Source organism: Cyprinodon variegatus, unplaced genomic scaffold (genome assembly GCF_000732505.1).
Source record: "Cyprinodon variegatus isolate N-32 unplaced genomic scaffold, C_variegatus-1.0 Scaffold296, whole genome shotgun sequence".
In the NCBI taxonomy this organism is placed as follows: domain Eukaryota; kingdom Metazoa; phylum Chordata; class Actinopteri; order Cyprinodontiformes; family Cyprinodontidae; genus Cyprinodon; species Cyprinodon variegatus.
This window is the reverse complement of record NW_015150749.1, coordinates 744,295-764,441: the sequence shown is the minus strand read 5'-3', so window position 1 is coordinate 764,441 and position 20,147 is coordinate 744,295. Positions and strand designations below refer to the sequence as shown.

The window sequence follows — 20,147 nt, the reverse complement described above, 5'->3', positions numbered from 1 at the left end:
CATATATATAGAAAAGGTTTGAGTTTAGCATGTTCATATTTGTAACTGGAGCAGGGTTATAAAGCAGAAGTATAAGTATAAAAGCACATTTGCACTTTAAGTCTCTTATCAGGCTTCTTTTTTATGTAAACACATTTGAAAAACAAAAGCAGTATAAGACAAAGTTGATCACTTTTAATGTTTACTATACATAATAGCTGTGTTTCATAACAGTTTTGTTCTGCCTGTCGTATTAGTTTATTAAAGGTATTATAAGGGAAATGTCCAATATCCATCCATCCATCCTCTCCCGATTAGTCCTTGTCAGAGATGCTAGTGCCGGTGCCTATCTCCAACAGTCTATGGGTGAGAGGCAATGTACTCCCTTTACAGATCGGCAGTCTGTCGCAGAGCAACACAGAGATAAACAGAGACATACCACCATGTATACACACACTCACACCTAAGGATATTTTAGAGAAGCCATTTAGCCCAACAGTCATGTTTTAGGACCATGGGAGGAAGCCGGAGTACCCGGAGAGAACCCATGCATGCACAGGGAGAACATGCAAACTCCAAGAAAGACCTTGGGCCAGGAATCGAACCCAAAACCCTCTTGCTGCAATGCAAAAGTGCTACAAACTGAGCAGTCTTTGTACCAAAAAAAAAAAAATATTTTAATTAATTGTTAAACACTTCAAATTTGAGTTAGCCTTATAGGGTGTGATAGCAGTGCATGTCCTTTATAGTTTCCTCAAGTACTTTTATGAAGCTACAAACCATTGGCTGTTTTTAGGCTTAGCTTTGGAAAGTAGTTATTTCAGCTTAAATCTTTAGAGGAGGAAAATAAAACAATGGAATAACAGCATTATTTCTTATTGGACACAGCTACACCATCCTTGTTTTCTACAGCTCATGTTTTACGAATAGACATTTGCATTCTTTTAGCAAATCTGTCTTAATGTGGTCAAAAATTGCCAGGAGAAGCTCAAATCGTGTACTCTGGAATTTGAAATCTGAATGACAAAATAGCCAGTAGACACATTTTAAATCCTGAATATTAAGAGGAAAAGAATTTGAATCTACTTAACCTCTGTTCTGGTGGGGTTTAGGGAGTTCATGTGTAGCATGGGTGGGGTGAAACCCTGCTTCTGCACCTTCAGGCAAAACAGAAAAAGAAACATCAGAGGAAGGGAGGAGGCTGTTGATCATTTTCTCAGCAGATTTTAAATCACATTGCAGCACTTTGCTGTCGATTCTAGGGTCTGTCTCCATACCAAAGAGGAATGAAGGAGTGTCTCATCCAAAACTCCATAACGACATCCTCCAAACTCTGCTGGATTGATCCAGACATCATTTGCTCTTTACTTCTTTAACTTTCACCCTGTATACAGAACCATCACTTTTTAAGATCCACATGAAGTTTAAGAATGAATGGCATCTAGAAAGGCAGTAGAGCCCATCTGAATGGTTTTGAAGGAGAACTAACATTTCTTCAACAAAGTCAAGTACCTTTTTATTCAAGCAGTTGTACTTAATTCTTCCATAAACCGAACTGGTCTGTACAATCCTATGCGTTTATTGGCTCAGGAATTAATGTCTTTAACACTCTTTATGTTGGTATATCACAATTTTCGTTAGTAGACTTTTATTGGTCCAAAATACTGCAGCACATGAGCATATCATCACTGCTATATCCTCTCCCTAAAGGCTGCCTGTCTGTTTTACAATAGATCAATTTTTTATGCCTCTTTAAAATTGGGGCCCTAACCTACATTTCTGATTTACTGACTGTGTGTTGGGTATATCCTGGGACCGTCCTTCCAGTTCATCTTGGATGTTCTGAAAACTAAATATGAACTGGCCTTCTCAACTGCTGGGTCTATTTAAATCCAAATTGAGATGGCTTTTAATCTCAGTAACCCTGTTGCAATTCATCTAAGATTTCTAACATTTGTTTTTTATTCATCTGTTTCTAAATAATTCATTGTTAATCAATGTGGCTCTCTAGTTGACTGTTTTAAAGGGCTATATAAATAAATAAACAAGTAAGTGAAATGAATTCTTTTGAGGACTAGACCAACCACAACAGCTGATCTCTATACTTCACTGTACGCACTTTGCAATTTTCAAGATCAATTGTGTGTTTAAATTGCTCTAGCGTAAGGTTAAGGATGCAAGCTTTTAGATTGTAGTTGAAATGATTTTGCAGAATATGGCAAACTTTGGCATTTTCATCACAAACTCTAGAACTCTAGTTCTAGTCCCAGCAACAGCAGTTAGTGAGTCTAGACCATAGATAGGTGGCCATGAAAGCTAGACTGAAATTCTCCAAGATGAGAAATATCAGAAGTTAGATCTTTTTTTTTTTCAGAAGTGATTTTTTTATATATAATGAAAAGCTTTTTATGATGTCCTTTTAAAGTCAGAGCAAGAGCTGCGTCTGTCTACTGTCAAATTTGTCTCCAGTACAGGTTGGACTTTATCAGTGTTCCCATCTTTCTTCACTCCTGTGAGTGATGTTCAAGGACAGGATCTCAAAGCATAGTTTTAGAGTGAAAGATCTCCGGTTTGATAACCTCAGGTTCTCATCTTTGCTCTATGTTTCCACAGCATTATGTTTTGGGGATAAGACTCAGCTCCTATAAATGTGAGGTCGTGGTTCTTAACTAGACAAAGGTGGATTTTTGCCTCCAGGTCAGAGGTGAGGCTCCTGTGTCAAACAGAGGAGCTTAAGCGCCTCGGTGTCTGCTTGAAGGTGCAACAGGAGATGGATAGACAGCTTTGGGTTTTGTTTGCAGTAGTGCAGGACTTACAGCAAAGTGATGTGGAAAAGATAGACTGAGCCAAAAAGCAAAAGCTCTTTCATCTCATCTCATCCATTGCATCTATATCTACTCTCTGACCCCTATTTACAGTCATGAGGAATGGAATATGAATGAAAGATTGTGTTTTTAAGAGAGTAAAATGAGCCTCCTTCACGTGGTTGATGGGTTCAAACTGAGGAAAAGGTGACAAGTTCCATCATCCGCCGGATCTCTGATCAATGGCTCCTCCTCACGCCTCAGCCGACTCTGATCTGGAATCATAATGGCTTCTCCCTATGGAGTGTGTACCAGACCACAACAGACCCGCATTATAAAGATCTTAATTTGCATTAAAATTATCATTTTGATTCTTGCGGTTGTAAATACTGTACATGTGAACATAAAGTATCTCCAGTATTAGGTAGTAGCAACCTCCACTAACTAATAAAATAATCTTTAATTCAGTGTAATATATATTAAGTAAAATGTATAACCCTGAAAGGAGTCTATATTTGCACAATGTTTGTGAAGCATGCATGTTAAAAAAGGCTTAACTTATTTATAGTCGTTTTTTGAGTTGTGGATTAGTGTAAGGCTTAAGTTAACCCTGCAGTGGCAGCTATGGTTAGTTTTGGCTTGCAGAGGGTTTTTATGTTTTGACTGTGGATCCTCTGGGGAGAGTCTGAAACCCAGAGATATCATGAACACTAAGCAAGTGATCCTGGGAAGTGTGCAACCGAGGCCGGCGTGCAGTCAGTGAAATGAAATGCACACCCTAGGAACAAAGGACAACTATGATATCCTGACTTTGTTCCTAAATGCTCTTAAAGTAGTTTGTGGTAGTTTTTTTGTAGTAGTTGTTGTTTTGGAAGATGCTGTTTAGCTATACTTCTAAATCTAGTGGCCATTTTTTGGGGTAGGTTTTAAGCTCTATTTAAAAAGTTTGCTAAATCAATATTCATGGATTTAGCCATTGGGGGGAACCTATAACTAAATAAAATCTAAGGGAGAATGTTCAGTATTCCTTTGCATTTACATTTTAAACAGGGTTTACACCTCCCTGGAAACTGATGCCTTTCTTATTTTCCTGCTTGCTCACTGTTCTCAAACAAATGCAGGACACAACATCTATGTACCCAGGAGTGTTTAAAGCACACACGGATGCGTCTGATGTTGCCCAAATCCTGTGGGAAATAATCTTTCTAAAGCATCAGAAAGGCTAAAGACATAACAAAGGTAAAGTAAAGTCTCCTATAATAGCAAAAACAGATAGATTCCCAGGTGTGTTGTGTTTGCATCTAAAACCCTGCCATTGCGAGGCTAAATGAGGTTATTGCTGCAGACTGACAAGGCTTGGTAACATCAAGGCTTGACGAAGCAAACACATAGGGAAGCTAATGTAGTCTCAGAATGCATAAAGTGATAAAATAACAGGCAGCAACAGCTGGGCAGAGCCTGACTCAATCTCCATGAAAATGGATGGGCGGAAATTCAAAGAGAAGCTTTGCTGAAAAAGATATATGAATCCCTCCTCTGGAGAAAAAAAACATTCCCCTTATATGAGTTTTTTTTTTTTTTTTCTCACCTGGTGCAGTGAAAGTCCGATTAAGCCTGCTGTCAGCAGATAATGGATATTGTTTGCTGGAGTCGAGTTCAGTGGGAAACTGTCCAGTTTTGTTTACATATAAACATCCCCAATCTGATTCCTCCTTCACTCATGGCTTTCTTCTCCAGGGCTTTGTTGCAGGTCCTCTCTAAATCACCTTGTTTCCCCCGGTCATGTGATTCATTAACAAAAGTCAGTCTTTCAATTTATTTCTTTTAACCACAATAAACCACAGAAACTTGAATATTGTAATGACACAGCACCTCAGCTCAGGTTTTATGACCTGTTTACTACTGGGGCCTCTGAGGGGCTGCTCCTAAACAATAACTGAATTTATTGATATATTTTAAATATATCAACAAATGTATTTAAAAATGTATTTTAAACTTTATGTAAATGTAAACATTTTCTCCAAATTGCATCCAAATCAGATATTTTGAGGATATATGGGAAGCGAAACGTCTTCAAACTTGGAAACAAAATCCAGTGGATTGTTTTTTTTTTCTTTTTGGGAATTCGTTGAGCTGTTTTGCATGTAACTATGATTTCAAAAGGTTCGACATCATCTTAAGTATCTATTTTTTTCCTTTACCTAACCTTTTAACATTGTGTATTTGATCATTTGTGTTCATATATATCATATATATGTCTGTTACTGTGAGAATGGATCAAGTAAGTATTTGTCATCTGAGCTCCTATTGATTCCAGGACTTTAAAAGCTTTCTCAGATGTATTAACCTTAGTAGGAAATAAATCAAAATTATGTTCTTGAAAAAGCAGTTTGATAGGTTTCTCGCAGATATGCTGAATAAAATGTAAATATGTAAAAGAATATTCAACATATCTCTATATACTATTATATATTTATCGTTTATGGCATAAGTCAGATATTGTGCGGACTGTGCAGGACAGCTGTTTGCAGTCAAAGCCTAATTTTTATTCATTGTTTTGGATTTTCTGTTCTCACTCCCTCAGACCTTCCTCAGATATGAATGTAATCAGCCTTCCACAAATGGACATTAGATGGAAAGCAGCCAGGCACAGCAGTGGATCTGGACCACACACTGAAGCTGCAGGTTTATAAACAGAACGATCAGTGGTTGGTTTTAACAATCATCCTGAAAAAGGACAATGTGTTGATTCTATATTTAGTATCTAATATTAAAAGTGTTTGGGCTAAATGCTGATATCTATTCATCAATACATCCATTTAGAGCTTTTAACTTTCCAAAGTTCATTTCATATGCATTTACCACATTCTTTCTATGTCATGACTAAAAGTGAGTGTTGAAATATGAATAAAATCACTAAATAAACAAGATAAGAAAACAGGCTTTTTTTTGTGCATTTTTACCATCTCATTTTATAAATAATGAGATTTTTCTTTTTGTGGCTGGGATTAAAGGTCATCTGGAGAGGCCAAGAAATCTTGGTTAAATCTATAAACCAACAAATCTCGAACCAAAACTACACTCAGGTTTAAAGGATTAATGTGTCAAATCTCTGGATAAGTTAATATACATCCAGCTCATAATCAAAACAAAAAGACACCACAGCACATCATTTTTTTATAAGGACATTTTCAATCATCAAATTCAAAAGCTTTACAAGGAAAAAATTCAATACAATATATATTTACAAGACAATATTATATTTTGCTGTTTGTAATATTTACAGTGCAAATCTTTCTGAATCTGAAAGAACTCACATCTGTATCAGTGTTAACTCATTCACATCCAACTATTCTAAAGGCCAAACCGGGGAAGAGAAGCTGTGAAAAGCATTGGGAGATAAGAATAATTTAGACAAATACTCATCTGTTATCTGTGGAGGAATAGAAATCTTATCAGCAGCGGCTTTTAGAGGGCTGCTTCAGCAAAGAGGGTAATAATTTATCAAAAGCCTCGGAAGCTAGAGTCTCATCGCTTCAATGATTCAGAGATTTAAAATAAAAATGCTCTCTGTATAAATCCTGAGCTGTTCTGTGAAAGATTAACAGATGTTCTCTGTCATGCATGCCTACAATCTTCTTCATTACAACCTGCAGCTGGAGGGAGTCGTGTAACATTTGAGCAAGAGAAAAAGCCACCGGGGGAGCTGTAAGCTGTCATCTGTAAGGGCTGGAGAGGTTATTTTCCGATTAAACGGCAAGCTGAACACACACAGCTTTACTGTGTGAATTTAGAGACAGAGGGGACGCATTTTTTCATGAGGAGGTTGGATCTTGTCTGGTTAATGTGAAAGAAATGTAAATTAAAATGTTCCTTAAAAAATTGCAGGGATCAAATGATCAAATCAAATGAAATGGGTGACACATTTTTGAAATGATATAATCTCACTTGATGACTGTGTGCGCAGTAGCAGTCTACCTCCATTCAATACAACCAGGAGCTGTTGCTCTAGATGAGCTCTGAGATGTAATTTTAAGAGATGGATGCTTGACTGTGTAATGCTCAGTGTAATAAATAAACTTGCTTCCTAATAGCAAGTATGTTCCTGTAGATTGAAAAACTAGGGTAAGGGTAAAAAAAAGGAAATCCGGAAGCAAATCATGGTTGTGAGGATCCTTTAACCTGTGAAGGAGAAACCAAAGGAGCAAAAGTCAGATCTGTAGTCAAAACTCTGGTAAATAGAATAGAAACAGCCATTTTAGGATGAAACGGACGACAAAAGCATGACCAGATAAGCAATTATCCATTCATTGGGTTTGTAATAAAGGTCTAAACTACAAATACCAAGCAAAGCTTCCCTCATCTCATAGGCTCTTCAACGGTAAATGTCACTTGAACACACAATAGTATAGAAAAGCTATGCACTGTGTCAAACGCATGCATAAACATGCATGGTAATTCATAGACTGACATAAGTGATGCATTGGTCAATAAATATCTGGAAATGGTCAAAGTGCTTTTTAAGTGTGGCTCTTTAATCTATGACAAGAACAAATTATGTTTCCTCTGACTCCAAATCAGTCACATGCATTGACCTGATTGAATCTCTAGAAACAGTTTAAATATGTTAGGATGTTATATGCCTCTGTTAAAAAAAAAAAAAATACTTTGATTCTTTGAACAATTTGGCGTTATATTAAGCTGGTATTGTTTGACAGAAGAGCATTTATATTTAATTAGATGGAAGTTTTCAATAGTTCAGTCATCTGTTGCTGTCCCTCATCCATGGAGAGCAAATTCTGCAAAGACCATGACTTAATGCAATCAGTTGAGTTTCCTTGGATGGAAAACTTTCAGTCTTTCTTTATGATCAGATTGAATAATCTCTGTAATCTCTGTGAAGTGCTTAAACTGAATTGAACTGTTCAGCCAGATTCAATTTCAAACCTGCCTTAACACGCCTCATATCATTAATTTCTGTAGCGACCTTGTAACAAGACACTCATTTGATTTAGGTATGTTGGAGGATATTTAAGGACAGCATACCACTAAAGTACACAAACAGGATCCTTACAGAAAGCAGGAATATTCTCCTGACAGTAGATTCACAAACATTGAAGAAGCAAGTTAGAAGCACATATTTAATAAAAAGTTATGTGAATTTTTTTTATATCTTTTATAATATCATATATTTTATTATATTATATAATATTCTTCACTCACAAATATATGTGTGTGAACTAATTTTTTAGCTCTTGGAAAGAAACCCCTGCTACCCTTGTAACCCTGAGAGGAAAAGCCGCACTGAGTATTGCCTTCGACTGTTCTAGTTAAACAGTTCAACTGAAACATCATTAGTTCAACTTTTTTATTTTCTTTAGTCCAACTGTTTTTAATGGTCTTTTTTGTTTCTGCATTTTTATTTTATTTTATTTTTTTCCTATTTGCTTTGATTCTGTTTTATTTTCCTATATTTTAATCACTTTGCATTGTCTTTGTACTGAATTGTACCATACATATAAATTTGCCTTGCCTTGTCTTGCCTATGAAAGATGGAACTCTTCCCTGCATCTCATTTCTAGCATCATGCATCATGTTTTGGATTCTTATTCTCTTATGAACCCCAAATGACAAACCATCTGCTCAGCGGCGCAGTGGATAGCACTGTTGCTTTGCAGCAAGAAGGTTTTGGGATAAGTATGAAAGAAAATGGATGGATGGATGGAACTTTAATTAGGTTTTAGGATCAGAAACAGACCCACAGCATCACAGATCCCCCACCATACTCAACAGCTGGCACAGATCCACTTACACTATTAATCCTTAGTTTCATATTAAAAGATTATTCTAAGCCTCATCTGAACAACATACGCAGTTCGAGTTAGAGTCGAAGTAGGAATTAGCAAACTTCCTATTTTTGTTTTTGATGGTAGGACATGAAAAGTCTATTTCCTGTAAGGTTTAGGGGGGCAATGGATTTCTTGTCACCATTTGCCAATTTATACACACCTACACCCTTCTGACGTATACTTTAACCATGTGTTGTCCAGCCTTTAAAATTTTGAGATGTGGTGGTAAAACAAGGACCTGTTTGGGTCATATTTAAAAAATACACAAAGGGATCAGTTACCATTAAGGTCTGTGGAGGTTTTGATTTTAAAAAGTTGATATAGTGTTAATTCTGAAGGGCTGGATAAAGCCTCTCACCATCTCATGGCCAGACTAAGCAACTTTAGTAGTACAGCTGACCTGTTTTAAAGGTTAAAGAATATGTTTAGTTAGGGTTAGAGTTAGAATTTAAAATCCATTTTTTTCTTTATCTTTATTTCAATTAGGTAAATATAAACTCATTAGTAATTTTTAACATCAACTGATATGAAAGGCTTATATCATGATGCACCTTTTAACTTAGGGTGGCCAACCAGTCGCTCTGGTGAGGCTCAAGACTCTGCAGTCTAAAACAGACTGGACCATCACAGCTCGGAAGGTGAGCTCATTATGCAACAGCATTTTTATGTAAATGTAATGGTCAGGACTGCAGCCGCTGCTGTGCGATGATTAAATTATCCCGTTTGGGATGTTTTAAGAGAGCTGTAAAAATCTTTAATATTTCAACAACTTTTCATCTTTTAAAAAGATTATTTTTGCTTCCCTAGTTTTTAGATTGGTTCTAAACTGTTTCCATTAACTCCATCATCCCCATCTTTTAAATCAGACTCGTCCTGCTCTTTTCAAGACTGATACTCTGTGCTCACAGCATAAGTCAGTCTGGCTGTCCATGCTAAAGGAAATAAGTAAGACAAATTTACATCTTAAGCTTTGAATGTCTATTGTTGATTTTCAGGACCTTTTTATTTAATATTTGAGCTTTGCAGAGAACAAATTAAAAACGTTCACACCTTCAACTTAAGTAATTAGCTGGTACAAAATAAATAAATAAATAAATATCCAGTGGAGGATTCTATCAATACTATCAACTCTGCGATACTTGAATGGGCATGCTTGCCTCAGGTTTGCAGGAGTATCTGGAAATGTGCAGTTTAATGCTGGACTGAGAGTTTTTTTCTATATATTCATGAACAGCTTAATTCAACTTGCTCTGAAAAATTCTGCAGAAACAAATTTAGAAAATCAGCCTCTGCCCCATCTGATTTGCTTCATTCACTCCTTAATGTGAAGCTCTATTTTACTGTAGTGAGAGAGGAATTTCCCAGGTTTGACAAACGGAGCACAGCTGCTGCAGTGGATGGCACTGCATTGTGCAAAAGCAGCAACAGCAGCAACCTTACATTTACTGATGTTTTGAGATCCATTACATAACTCAGTGTGTACAAAGTAAAAGCTAACCTTTGGTCGGCTTTGGAAATAAAACCCTGAGAAAAAGCAGCCTGTAAATGAGGTTGGTCAACAGTCAGCGGAGCGGACCTTGACCTCGCCTTCCCAGCACTTCCAGTAAACGAGCACCGTTCCAGGGTTAAGTTGCACCACACTTCCAAGCATGCATGCCTGTCGTAATCACTAACAGATGTTATGAGAGTTTGTGCTCTCAGACATGTGAGATGACGAAAGTGTCTACAGTTCATCAGTCTCAGTCTCACTGAAACCAGCTGGTGCATCACAACAAACAGGGAAATGTAAGACAGCCTGTTTATCAAAGAGATGCTCTAGACTTTTTTGTGTGAGAACCTGTAGGTCATCTATTATCAGAAATATTGCTTAATATTTAGGGCTGCGGAGGCTGCAGGTTTCCCCTTGATAGATCATTACGTGGCCTTCAAACATTGTAGATCAACAAATAATCTAATTGTTTAGATCTGACCTCCAAGAAGCTTTCAAGGTGGTTTTGAATAACAGTTCTTAAGGTTTTCTAAAGGCCCTTTTTATTTATCTGTTTGTTTTTAGACAAACTGTTCTTTTTTATTGTTTGTCAACCTCAAACCACAGATAAGTAGGCCCATAGACTGATGGCAACCTGTGGGGTTTTATTTGTAATACTTAGCAATTAGTTTATTTTTAAAGGATATTAAGGCATGAGATAGCAATAACAAAGCGAAGAACAGTTAATAAGCCACACATTAGATTATTATCTTCTACGTTGAAGTAATACTTTATGTTTATGAATTTTATTAGATTTTTATACATTATATTTTAATACATGTGTGTCCATCTTACATGTAAAAATATTTAGAACATCCTATTTTGGAGAAATAGAGATCAAAAATAAATTTTAACAAAGCTGAAGAATTGTAGAAAACTAGAAAAATTAATTATTGATGCCTGCAAAATGTTATAAAAACTTCTGGTGGGGAATTAATTAGGACTCCCAAGAATATTTTATCAGGTTCATATAGGAGACGTCATTGATTAATTTTTGAAGCAGAATTGTCCTGTAATTTAATTTGGTGTGTTCCTAACAGCTGTCCAAGCCTTTGAGAAAGACAACTGCTAGTTCAAAACATTGACAACTATTGCAAGCATGTAATAGATCTGGCTGCCTAAGTAAGTTCACTGTGAAAGCAGAGGGTAGGATTCTACAAGAAGTCTCCAAAACAGAAAAATGGGAAAGCTATAGAAAGCCAGCCTAAACAGAGGACATGCTAATAAACCAAATACAACTCCCCCAAAAAAGAACATTTAACCAGCTGTGAAGCACGGTGGAGGAAGTGTCATGGGTGGGGATACATTGCTGCAGCAGGACCTGGCCAGCTCACATTTGCAGAATCCACAATGGATTCCACCAAATATCAGAGGAAGCATAGCAAATACTGAGAAGTTAAGCTGAAGCAGGACTGAAGCCTCTAAAACAGAGTTCCTCATTCCAGTCTTTCAGTTCAATGTTCTGCATCTTGTAGGTGTTTCTCAGCTTCAACACAGCTCAGTTATATGGTGCAATTACCTCACAGCATACCGCAAGTTCTACAGCGTCCTGTTAAGGACCAGATGTACACGGCTGAGGTGTTCTGAAGCAAAGGCACATATAACTGAGGAACCCTAATCTAAACTTAAAATATATTGACCTCAGAATTATACCAGTAAACTGCGTAAGAGCTTCAAGATTCTGTGTCATTGCCTGAAACTTACTGATGATAGCTGGAAGTGACTGATGCTGGAAGTACTCAAACACCTCACAGCTTAAAGTTAGGAGTTCCTCAGACTGATATAAGAACCCAGCAGATGGCAACAAAAATCCTCTTGCTGTAGTTATTTAGTCAGAGACGGTTAGATTGGATATTAGAGGAAGGTTGCACACATTTTTTATCTGACTATCAAGCACATTTTTGTGTTTCGGCCGTTTTGATTTTTTTGTTAATTGATTAAAAAAAAGTAATTCATTGTTTTTAACCTGCATTTGAAATACTTTCTTCTCATAGAGGATTTAACATCAAGCACTGAACATCTTTTTAAAAGAATTAATATGCTATATGTTGCCTTTTCGTATAAAACTGTAGCAATTAAAGTTTACTTACAGAGGGGTGAATAAAACGACAGAGACATCAAGAGCGCTAAGGGTTGATCGGTTTACACAGAGCAACAGTGACCTCTGCTGGACAAATTATTGCATCACATAAAGCTGCCCCTCTTTACCTTCGAAAAACTTGATAGGATGTTCAATTTATGATTGATTATGAGAGGAAACCCTTATTTGTCTTTCAAAAATCCCTCTACTTGTTGATGCCTTTCACCCGTCTTAATTAAAGAGATGAAACCTACTATCTTTCTTCATCCACTGGTCCAGTTCGTCCATTTCCAGCTCCAGCACAGATGGCACATCTTCTTCAAACATTGGCCTGAGAAACAAATATGTAAGCACAGGAGTTTTTTTATTTTTATTTCTGAAACCCTAAGAAGATTATGAGAAATAATCACAAGAGCACATGACTTGTCTTGCTCACAGTTTGGTTGCATTAATAGGAAATTACACATTCACTTTAAAAAAAGAAAAAAAAATCTTCTTTGCATGATAGCCAACAGCTCTTAGTGCAGGCATTTGGTTCTAACTTACATTGGCACCTTCTCAGTGCTTGATCCATCCAAAACAGGGTCCACTTTACTAAGCTCTGGAGGAGAAGACATATAAAGGTCATTTTTAACAGAACAATTGGTTATATTAGTAAGGCGAATCTGCCAATATGTATGAATGTTGATTTCCTAGACTGATTCGACCCTAATGAAAGAGTGATAGAAGAAAGTCTAGAATAAGTTGCACAAGTCAGATGAGACCAAAATTTTACTGTTTGTGTGGCACAAAACTATTGCCGCACTAGCTGTGCAATGACAGTATTAGACTGAACACACAACCCACACAGTAAAACATGATGGTGGCTGCTCTTTATTGAGGGGATGCATTTCTTTGGCAGAGACTAGGAGGCTGGTTTGGAAGGTGCTAAAAGTTAAAAGCAGGGCAGCCCAGTAAGAGAACCTGTTAGAGGATAGAAACACCTAAAGACTGGTGGAGGACTGCTTGAACTATTTTTAAAAGGAAGCATTAGAACAGTTGTCATTGCAGATGTGAAACATTAGACACTAGATAATCCAAAAGACCTGCAGCTCTCACTGCAGAAAAAAGGTGCTTCTGTGGAAAAATTGGGAATAAATGCATATGCATTTTATTTTTAAATACATGTTGGTTTGTGATTAAAAACCTCAAAATATCAGATGAGGTTTTACAAATTGAGTCATTTCCTTTTCAGATATTTTGACTAAAAATACTTTGTTGAGTTGGTTTGACTTCTTTTATTGCCTGTGCTCTGAGATTAAAAACAGAAACATTCACAGCTCTGTGGCTGATAGGGGGCTTTATGTTGAAATAACATGAGGATAATTTGCATTTATGGAAATAAAACAGAAGCTATTTCATTTAAGGGCTCTATATATCAGAAGCAGAGATCTTGCTAAGGATTGTTTTTTTCACTTTAAGTCTACTCTTATGTCTATAATGACTGAAATAAATACCTTGCATACCCCCATCTCTCTATCACGCTAGGTTGGAATTTAAACCTGCACTATTTGTCATAAAGTCCTAATTATGACAAGAATATTTTGGTAAGTAAATAACATTTAAATTGATCAAATGTTACAATAAAACAATTAGAAATGGAAATGGGCATTTTTCCTCTAATAGAAATACCAGAAGGAAATTAAAAGCTGATAATATTGATTTTTCATGCTTTTTGTCACTTATTGACTAACTTAATGTTTGTTCATATGGTCAACTTTATTTTATACTCTTAAAAAGCCTTGAAGAGTTTTCTTTTTGTCAGCTGTAGAATTTCAAACCATTTTTGAAACCACTTTTCAAACTGAAGTTCAAATTAAAGATACAGATGAAAATATGATTGGATACAGGTCTGGATCTTAAAGAAAGAGCCTAATTTCCTTTTTTAATGTGTTTAAAATTTTTCTTTTCTTTTATTAAAGACAATATTACAGAGCCTAGCTCCTAAAAAAGAAGGTAAAAACAACTAGCTTCCCAGCAGACGCTCTGGAACAGTTCAACAAATGCATGGTGACAAAACAGAAGAAAGAACATTTATTTTATTTTTTCATAACAATGATCGTACCACCTTATGCACAACTTAAATAATAACAACGATATGGGAAAGTAGCAGCTGCAGATTATGAGGTTTCAAAACCCCAGAAAATCAGCCATAGCCACACAGAACTTTCCACTCCTCTGCAGATGCACGCAGATTGTCTCTATCCTGTCTGTTATTGGACCTTAGTCTCCTTCTCGCTATAATAATGTCAGATTTTAGGATGTGAGTTTGCTTCTGACTTTCAGGTGTGCTAAATATAGACACAGAAACTGCACCTACAGACTGTTTGATAAATCTATGGTAAGTGATTACCGTTGCATATCCTCCCCTGTTTTGTTGTTTCTTCTAATCAGCATATGTTCTGCATACTCAAACAAGGCAAACACGCTAAAGATAACTGCTATGTTGCTCATAAGTCACCCCCACAAATTCAGCTGCTGATCAGTAGACCAACATTTTGCATTCTATCAGGTTTGTTGCCAAAGCGTTAGAAAATAAATGAGTATTTTCTGAATCCGCTGAATACAAAGTAGTTTTATTTGAACATTTCCAGCCAGAGGTTTCTTTATGGTTAGGCAGCTTAACTGTGAGATAAGCTAAGCTTATTTTGGTTCTGAAATGATACATTTAGTTGGAGAGACATCTATGTGGCCCCTATCAGCAAGTTAAAACTTACATAAACAAACTGTTATGAGCCATTAACATCTCCTAATAATCTACCTACGTCACTGGCCATAAATTAAGTTAATCCATTTGGAAAACACGCACAGCTGAAGCTATTCAAAGTAGAAAGTACCAGACCAAGTCAAGTCTTTAGGGTATGATTTACAGTATGCTGATGAAGGTTCTCAGTCATCCAGGTCATAGTCATTCCGTAAAAATAAAAAAAAAGGCCTCTCCAGGAGAGGCGATAATAAAAGTGATCTGGCCTTGCACTTAATTCACAAATGGAATGGAAAGCAAATAGTCGGGTACTTTGATCACATCAAACACACAGGTGCCTGTTTTCCTTGGCAGGAAAGGAAAAACACAGCAATGGACAATAGAGTGGCTGTTGTTGCTCCTGAATCTGAATGGAAAGGTTTTTAAGGTCATTCTGAACAGATAAACCCATTCTGAAGAAATAGTACTAATCTATTTAAAATGATTTGAATAGACAAACAAAATAAATGACACAATAAACAAAGTAACCAAGCCTAAGCATGTATGAATAGACTATAAAATGTAACCAACAGAGATGACGTTGTTTAAACCTCTGAAGAAACTCAGAGCCATCAGAGATGATATTGTTAAAGTTCACAACAGGACAGCAGGAAAAAACTGAACACTTGTGGTTTTGTTTGAACGGCTCCTCTAAAAGAAAAAAACATGACGGCAGAACTTCGGTCTACAAAGCTGCTTTTAAATTAACTTAATTTAAAGAACAATGTACTGAGGAAGGATGAGCTATCATGCACCTCTCACTAACTCCAGAACACAGAGATGGGGGTGTGATTATTTGGGCTTGTTTGGCAGCCATGTTACCAGGGAAACTGCCTTGAGTGGACCACAAACTCCTCTGTACACCAAAGTAATCTAGACTGACAGCTATAGATAGGGCCAAACTGGGTCACTATACTGCAGAAAAGAAAGCAACACAATCATTTATAGATGTAGCTTTAGTTGCTTGTTAGACTACAAACCGCAGCCTCATCAAAATGCTTTGGTGTAAAATTAAGACAGCTGTAGAATAGTAAATGTTTGCAAGACTAATTGAGTTCAACCAAGGATTTAAAGAAGATTAAATTTCTCTTCAGCTACATAAGAGACTGAAAAAATGAGGGGAAAAAAAAAAAACAACTGCTGCTAAATGTTCTAGAGATTATGTCCCGACTTGAAATGAGAGTATAAGAGTATTAGATCATTTTTACAGCTTTTTACTTTTTTCTTATTATATATATATTTTGAATAATTTAATCTGTCATGATATTTGATATGGTATATCAACAAACATTTTAATATCTATTCCTTCCATGCTGTGACAATGTGATGATGTGTTCCCGGTTGTATCAGACTCACCTTTGTTCCCCCCTTTCTGACGGTGCCGATGCATGATGACAATGCCACAAATAATCGCTCCAGCGATTACGACCACCGCAACCACAGCAATCAGGATGTAAGTGGTGTAATCGGGTTCCTCTGGTGAAACTGTTGTACCTGAAACACCTTGATCACTTACTGCCTGTTCATCTGCTGAACATTGCCAGAGAAAAGACAGGATAAGCCAACTGATTTGGGAATTAGAAACATTTAAGCACTTTGACATTGATGTCAGTAATATGCTTAGAATTACTTAGAAGTATCGATATTATGTTGTAAGGCATGGTAAAACAAGTAGCTTGACTCACCAATATCGCCTGAACCAGAAGCTGTATCTAAATACAGCAACAGTGAATCAAAACAGAATCAGGCACAAACAATCATACAATGAGAAGAATACTTACCAGGTTCTGAAGTGTTCACCGGAGGAGCTGAATAAAATTATACAACCAAAATATATTTCTATTAGTTTATGTCACACAGCGCAACGAAGAATAAATGTTGCACATCCATACAGAAATGTCATTGAGATATAATCCATTGTCATGATGTTGAGGGAGACCCACCAAGTTCAAAAGACCAATTCTGCTGTAGCTTAAGTTCCATTGAATTGTTATAATCTACTTTTCTGGATCATTTTTGGAATCACTTCTTAGTTTAAATCACAGTGAATGCACATTATGGACAGCCATCATACAAATAGAAACAGGTGCTAAAAGACATATTTCAGATATGCGGACACTAAAAATCATAAAATCATTTTATTATATCTTCGGTAAACTTAAAAAGTATGCAGGTTGTATAGCAAACCTTTTTTCTGAGGAAAAAAAACACTTTCTTGATGCTATTTGTCAAGTCTACCATACTTTACCCTACCCTACCCTACCCTACCCTACCCTACCCTACCCTACCCTACCCTACCCTACCCTACCCTATCCTATCCTATCCTATAAACAAATTTACACTGAAAAAATAAAATATAAACAAGTAATTGTTTACTTAAAATAAGTGATTTTTTTTTTCTTGAATTGAGGAGGAAAGTGAGACACTGTGCCAATGGGACAAGTAAACAAATGAGAGCATATTATCTAATTATCTTATTTTAAGAGTAAGACTAATATTTTCATTTGAAATCATCTTATTTACCTACTCAATTTAAGGGTAAATACAATTATTTATCTTTTACATTTTCACCTATTTCTAGATTATTTTTATATTACCATTTCTTTCAGTTGCTTTGGTGCATTTCTGAAATCATCCTTAAAGGGGTCGTAGAATGATTCTATAGGGTATTTAGTGCTGGTGCTTAAGGTCTCTGAATACGGTGTGTTACATTGATTGGCCTGAAAATGGTATATTCGCTGTTCCATGAGCCCTAATGCAACCCTGTTTAAAAGCCCTAGTATAAAAACGACAGGTTTTTCTTTTTTTTATGGTATGCTCATGAATATTTAGATGAGCTGTGCGCTGATTGGTTGGTTTACAATGAGCAAAGCTGCTGAGCAAAGACGAATCATTGCAACAAGCACTCACTCACTGAAGCATCAAATTGTTGATATGGTAGGGTGACCAGATGTCCTCCTTCTCCTGGACATGTCCTACTTTTCATACCTAAAAAAACTAGAATTTCAAAATCATCCGGAATTTAGAGTCGACTACAGTACTACAAACCCCAGCGGATGGGGGGTTGGGAGCCAGCAGGGGACGGAGCGACCGACCCTGACCCGGTGACGGTAGCCTGGACACAGGCAGCCCCGTGCTTCCCCCGTCCTGCCTTACCAGCCCCCCTTCTCCGGCTGAGGACGGCTCATAGAGGACAAGTTTACATCAACTCGGGGCTTCATTTGGAGTCGGCCTTTTTATGGTGGAAGTTTAGAATTGTGAGATTTGCAGAGAAAGGAGGTGTCGATGGGGTTTGAACTTCTCTGTATGTCCATTTCACCCACTGAACTATCGCTATTTATCTATGACAATGTAAACTCAGTTTAGCATTCTATGACCCCTTTAACATTCTCAAAACAACAAATACGACCAAGACCAATCAGAATTATAGCAAAACACCTTGGATTACCTGCAAAAGTCCACCTCTTGTTTAAAAATCTTTACTTCATCTTTAAAATGTAAAAAAATTGAACATGTTAATTCCACCAGAGTGATGAGACCTTGTGTTATATTTGGGTTAGCCGGTCAGATTGCTGTCAGTATTAGGATGTACCTTAGCGGGGTATGGTTGATGTTTTGAAGATAATCATGGTAAACTGTGAGACGCACCCTACTGAATGTGGGAGATTGATTGCAACAGACTGGACCAGATTTACATTTGCAGATTTACAGTTTGTAATCACATTTGCTGACAGACCATGTCTTTGTGAAATAACAAAAAAAAAAAGAAAAAACTGCATTGTATAAGTAAAAAGGTAGAAATGTGAACAAGGACAATCTATTAATAGAAAACTGCCAATAAAGTGCTGCAGGAAGTACAGTGCAAACCCCCTAGACCTTCTGATGTTTATGTCTGTTGGGACACATACTCATCCACATCATAATGTATTATTTTATTTTTTTTTGCGATGCAGTGTGGAGAATATATTTTTAAGTGTCCTATCCAGCCTTTGCAGGTATCTGCTTAGATGTCCATGCACACTGCATGCATGGGGGCTTTAAAGGTCTTCTGTGCAGTCTCATACTTTTCATCTCCATGAGAAGAAAAATCCATCAGTGTGGTTAGGATATGAGGAGCAGGGGGAAGAGGGACTCCATTCTTATCCGGCTGTGGGTCATAATCTATTCCCTGATGATGCCTCTCTTGTTCTCAGGATTTCATTATATGCAAACTTTCATGACCAAAAGTCTTCAATAAGATTATCACTTTATGGCTATTATTTATAAAACGTCTGCAACAGTAAGAGTAACTGAGTAAAATCTGTCAGTTTACGATGAGTTAGTATTTTTGTTTCTGGATCTTACCTGTGGTCGCATTCTCCACAGTTTTTGTTGGTTCAGGTGTAAAAGTGCCATCAGTTTCATCTTCCTCTTGACAAAATGCTGCAATGAAACACCTGCCCGTTACTTCGAGAACACTTATAATAATTAGACGGTAAAAACAAAGAAAGATTTGAATGCCTCCTGCATGTTTTTGTTATTGATGTCATCAAACTCCATGTAAATCCAATGTAACTGTCAAATAGCGGCACTTGTTTTCAATTTAATCACACTTATCAAACTGTTATCAATGCAGAAATTGCATTTTGCGATTTTTAGTGTCTTGAGTCAAATGTCAACATCTAATTTTAGATTTTAGGTGACTGACAAACACATGTAATTTTTTTTATGAAACATAAGGAGGTACAAAAATCTACATATTGGGGATTAAACCACTCATGGTATTTTTTTCCCACCCTTCGGCTGTGATGTCACTGCAGCCAACATCCATAGATACCCTTGAATATTAACTGTGATAAAAAAAAAATGTTTTCAGTAAAATTACTAGTGTTTACTATTGTTTACCATACTGACCTACAAGACATGCTCAGACATATAAACTTTTCTGAAATTGTCCTCAAACGGTTGAACCTATGTCTCACTTATAGAAAGACTCTTTGTAAATGTGGCAAACTTCCCATCATAAAGTTTAAATTTGAACTTTGGTATTGCACAAGGCTTGAATTTAGGACTCACTCTATTAAAAGTCCCTTGAGTTATGGTCGGATGGTTTCATTAGGAGACATAGAATTCATCTTCATTGCTA

The 20,147-nt window shown here is 36.7% G+C and overlaps 1 protein-coding gene across 1 annotated transcript; it reads right to left on the bottom strand.

Annotated features, from left to right (window-relative positions):
• Window positions 1–5,942: 5,942 nt before the first annotated feature.
• tmem154 (transmembrane protein 154) lies at window positions 5,943–17,036 on the bottom strand. Its single transcript, XM_015383847.1, has 7 exons — window positions 17,024–17,036; window positions 16,804–16,830; window positions 16,708–16,734; window positions 16,379–16,549; window positions 12,787–12,841; window positions 12,495–12,571; window positions 5,943–6,965 (listed from the first exon to the last, which is right to left on the bottom strand). The coding sequence occupies exons 1-7, from the start codon at window positions 17,034–17,036 to the stop codon at window positions 6,961–6,963; spliced, it is 375 nt and encodes a 124-aa protein (XP_015239333.1). The 3' UTR covers window positions 5,943–6,960.
• Window positions 17,037–20,147: the final 3,111 nt, after the last annotated feature.

Excerpts from the sequence above, each read along its gene's own strand:
- tmem154 (XM_015383847.1), bottom strand. Across the intron at positions 16,550-16,707 it reads TTCTGGTTCAGGCGATATTG|ATGAACAGGCAGTAAGTGAT; the intron begins GTGAGTCAAGCT and ends AATGTTCAGCAG. Across the intron at positions 12,842-16,378 it reads TCAGAAAGGGGGGAACAAAG|AGCTTAGTAAAGTGGACCCT; the intron begins GTGAGTCTGATA and ends CTTCTCCTCCAG.